General features: G+C 30.6%; 1 protein-coding gene across 2 annotated transcripts; it reads left to right on the forward strand.

The window, feature by feature from the left end:
- Positions 1–363: 363 nt before the first annotated feature.
- LOC110808014 (NAD(P)-binding Rossmann-fold superfamily protein) lies at positions 364–4,120 on the forward strand. Of its 2 annotated transcripts, XM_022033343.2 has the most exons (8): positions 364–680; positions 1,566–1,797; positions 1,884–1,963; positions 2,712–2,871; positions 3,002–3,080; positions 3,200–3,287; positions 3,489–3,535; positions 3,683–4,120. In XM_022033343.2, the coding sequence occupies exons 1-8, from the start codon at positions 560–562 to the stop codon at positions 3,866–3,868; spliced, it is 993 nt and encodes a 330-aa protein (XP_021889035.1). In that variant the 5' UTR covers positions 364–559; the 3' UTR covers positions 3,869–4,120. The 2 variants fall into 2 exon arrangements, with proteins under 2 accessions (XP_021889035.1, XP_088067913.1); XM_088211787.1 differs by lacking the exon at positions 3,489–3,535 and having other exon boundaries at positions 425–680; positions 3,200–3,291; positions 3,687–3,956.
- Positions 4,121–4,940: the final 820 nt, after the last annotated feature.

Below are 4,940 nucleotides of genomic sequence, written 5' to 3' on the forward strand. Positions count from 1 at the left end.
ATCCATAAAACTAGTGGAGTTTGGTGATAGTAAAATGAAAGAGGGAGTGGAAAGAGGAAAAGACAGAGCAGGAAATGGAGGCCACCAAATAAGGACAGACAGACAGTAATAATGAGTTTGGAAAAAATAAAGACAAATGAATAATGGTGAATTTTCATCACATATACACACGGTCTTGGCAATATATATAACCTTTTTTCATGATGATGATCAGGTACTCCAAGAACCACCAAAGCCATTGCTGTTCCTCCACTCTCAACCAATCATTTCTCCTACACATAAATTGAAGGGTGGAGATCTGCCCCATTGACCATTTTCAAACACCATGTATATATAATATACTTCATCTATGGTGTTCTTTTCAATTGGGTGTATATATATTTATATATGGTACTCCATTACTCCATTATATGTGTTATTGAAAAACACTGCAGCTAGCTGCAATAGGGTCTCTTATTATGTGTGTGTGTGTGTGTGTGTAGATTGGTAAGAAATAAACTAGAGGGACTGAATTTGCAGGGTTAAGAGAAGAAGATTGATATAATAATAAGAAATTAAGATGAAGGAAACACTGAGGTACTTAGCAGGAATTGCAGGGCCAAGTGGGTATGGCTCCAAATCAACAGCTGAACAAGTTACACACCATTGTTTGCCTTCTCACCTCACTGCTATTGTCACTGGTAATGACTCCTCATTTCTTATATATTCAAACAAATCATATATACATATATATATGCTTATACATCTCCCTTTTATTCTTTAATTTTCAAGCTTACCACACACATACACACATAAAACTACTGCATGGAAATATATATATATATATATGTGTACTGTGCTTTTGATATTTTTCCAGTAAGTAAATTCTATTATGATTTTAAAATTAATATATTTCTGCTAATTAAATTACATCTATATATATAGGTAATATTTTACTGAAAATGTGTGCTTAACCTCGCTGATTTAGAGAGTTAAGTGTGATTCATGATTTTGCATAATATACTCTCTGTGAAATTGTCGAGAACATTAATGGTTCAGAATCTGATCAGATATCCAACTTCTTTGGATATTCTTCGATAATCTCGAGAGAAAGTGTTAGATCTTCATTAATTAAAAAATAACTAACAAATATACATATATATACACGTTTACACACTCAGTGGATAATGTATATTTATATGTGCATATATAACAAATTCTTTTAAGATTGCGTTCGAATTAAAAAAAATGTATCTCTGACGAGGATAATCTCTAGAGCACATTGTTAATTTTTATTGTATATTAATGATCTCCTTTAGTATTCTTTAGTTATTCTATGTGTTGATAATTTTATATGGTTTCTTTTCGGCTGCGATAATATTTGGTTTTGTCTCTTTTGAAATAAGATCTTATGATCTGTCCTTGTTGCCGATCGACTGGATCTCTTTATATATATACATATATATATATATAGTGGTATATAAAATTAAATCTGGATGTTATTAATTAAGTCTATATATAATATTATTTCCTAATATGTTGTTAAATTTTAAATATTATTATCATGAATTTATGAAAATTTGCAGGAGCAACATCAGGAATCGGAGCAGAAACAGCAAGAGTATTAGCGAAGAGAGGAGTGAGAGTTGTGATTCCAGCAAGAAATATGAAGAAAGCAATTGAAATTAAAGATAGAATTATGAAAGAGACTCCAAAAGCGGACATTCAATTGTTCGAGATTGATTTAAGCTCACTTGCTTCTGTTCAAAGATTTTGTGCTCAATTTCTTTCTCTAGGATTTTCCCTTAACATCCTCATGTAAGTACGTACATACATATATATATATATATACACCCACATATATTTCTCTTATTACATACATGATATTGATTTAACTTTTGCAGAAACAATGCTGGGATATTCTCTCAGAATTTGGAATTCTCTGAAGATAAAATTGAGATGACATTTGCTACAAATTATCTGGGTAATTAATTAATTATTAGAGTACTGCTTGTGCTTTTAACATATTATATGTATATACATATATGTATATGTATATATATTGATGTGTAGAATTACATTAATAGAGTCTTTTCTTTATTGGGTGGTGGTCCACTGAGCCCAATAAGCCCTTTTAGCTGGCCATTTTATGGACCAATAAATTGCACTGCCTTTTCTTGTCTTTTTCTTACTATTATTATTATTTGAAAATCTAAAAATAAAACAAAATAAAATAAAATAATTGCAGTAATAGGCTTTGGGGTGAATTAATTACCTGATCCCTAGATGGTGGGTAAACAAGTCCTGTTGATGTTTGGCCCAAAAAGTTACAGAGGTGCATGTGACCTACTAATTGGATGTGAGAAAATAATTCAGGTCAAATATTAGTGTATATATATCTTTAATTATTATTTAATTTCTTCATCTTTTCAAATAATTTAATTCTTATTTTTTACACACTTCTTAATTTACCAAAACTTGAGGATTTCATGAAAATTTAGTTGAATTTATAACATATATAATACCTTTTTTTTTTTAGAAAAATAATACTCGAAGTTCCCTCTCTCTGTATTTATATATTATATAAATTTTCTCTTAGTACCTAGGCATATATGCATGGACCCAAGAAGCATATTTGTCTTCTTGATCTTTCCAATATTAGTAAAACTATTATAATGTGAGTATTCGGTCAATGAGATCAAGTATAATATTACATATTTGGCTGCATGCAGGGCATTTTTTGATGACAGAAATGCTGATGGAGAAGATGATAGAAACATCAGAACAAACGGGGATCGAAGGAAGAATCATAAACGTTTCTTCAGTGCTTCACGGCTGGGTTAAAAAACACTGTTTCTCCTTTCACCAAATGCTCAACCCACTCCCAAACAAGTATGTGTAATTAAATCAAATTACATATTTTCTTTTCTTCTTCATAATAATGATATTATATATTGTTATCAAGTAAGCCAAATATTTATTTAGTTTTTTTTTTTTCCTTTGGTTAATGTTGGATTTGCAGTTATAATGGTACACGAGCATATGCTCAGTCAAAGCTAGCCAACATATTGCATGCCAAGGAAGTCGCCAGACAGCTCAAGGTAATATGTATTCAAATAAGTATATATATATATATATGTATATGTATGTTTATATGTAACCACGTAACGTGGAATTTTCTTGTTTCAGTACTATATGTAATTGTAAAGGTTTATTGCAGGCCAAGAATGCAAGAGTAACTATCAATGCAGTTCATCCAGGCATTATAAAGACTGGGATTATTAGAGCTCATCATGGATTTATTACAGGCAAGTCTTTCTCTCTCTCTCTCTCTCTCTCTCTCTCTCTCTCTATATATATATATATATACATATATATAGACACGTATATGAAGGTGATGTCCAATCCAAGTTGACTTACATGACTTGTCATGGCCGGTAAAATAGTAATGATGAATAGATAGGGAAATGACAAACCCTAAAAAGCTTCCAAAACTTTTTTCTCTGCAGATTCCCTCTTTTTTATTGCATCCAAGCTACTAAAAACTACCTCTCAGGTTTGTCTGATCTCCGCTTAGCTTCATGTGATTCATGAAATATATCAGAAAAATAAAAAAGACTGTATACGTATATATTATATGTATATATGTAATGAATGAATAAGAGTAGGTAGTAGTGATGTTTAATTTATAATGATGATGCAGGGAGCATCAACGACATGTTATGTTGCAATGAGCCCACAGGCAGAAGGATTGAATGGGAAATATTTTGTTGATTGTAATGAGAGCAACTGTTCAGCCCTAGCAGATGATGAGTCTCAAGCTCAAATCCTTTGGACTCATACCCATGCACTTATTCACAGACATTTTCCTGCATCATCAAATTTCTAAATTAACAATCTTTCTCATTTCTTCTCTCTTGTAAAACCTTTTAGGATAATCCATGGGCGAATGTGTATATACTATATATGCATCCATATGTAAAGACTAGTATGAATTATAGATGACGATCATAATAAACATAAGGGCAAATTTAATTAGGACCATTTATTAATTTCTTCCTACCTACCCTTTATATATCTTTGGCATTTGCTACACTTTCAATCTCGTATCTAATAAAATCGAACTATTTGCCTTCCTCTATATGATGTCTTCCAACTGACCTTGCTAACCTTTATTTTGTACTCTGCCACTAAATTTTCTTTAAGTTTACACATAATATGTGCGTACTAAAAGAAGATTAAATGCTAGCTACCATTTGGTTGTCCCTTAAGCACCATTATACTACAATAAAAATAACTAGCATTAACGGTCATTTTTAATAACACAAGACTTTCGTTGGTAAAAGTATACATATACAAAAATTAACCATTTATATTTATTAATACCAATAAACTTTTCTTTGTAAGTAAAAATACCTATGTAAATGGTGGCCATATGTATAGGTTAACTTTTAAAAATGGTTTTTTTTCTTTTAAATAAAAATTGACATGTACTATCATCACTTTAATAAATATATATATTTATTTATTGTTTAAAAAAACAATCATTATCTTTTGTATTTTCAGCCTAATAAACCCTTCAACAATTCATAATTCAAATTAAGTCTGGTCCATTTTTTTTTCTTAATAAACTTATTCGAATTTCTATTTTATTTTCTCATAAGTGCATTAGAAATTTCAATCAACTAGAATTTAAGTTCATTTCTTATATCCCTTTCAAATTAGGATTTATTTGTTTCTGTTCAAAACTTTTTCTTTCATCTTCTTCTTCCTTTAATAGTAGCCGCCAAGTATTCCATTCTCATATTCTCGTCCTCTGTGTAGCCACCAACCTTTTTTTTCTCATCTTTTACATGTCTTCCAAACAACACATGATCTTCCCTATCTTGAGAAGTATTTAAGTCCCAAATAGTTGGGCACTCTGCTTACTTGCACCTAGGCCTCATTATAAACAGATATTT

Source organism: Carica papaya, chromosome 9 (genome assembly GCF_054855325.1).
Source record: "Carica papaya isolate Zhongbai chromosome 9, ASM5485532v1, whole genome shotgun sequence".
NCBI lineage: Eukaryota > Viridiplantae > Streptophyta > Magnoliopsida > Brassicales > Caricaceae > Carica > Carica papaya.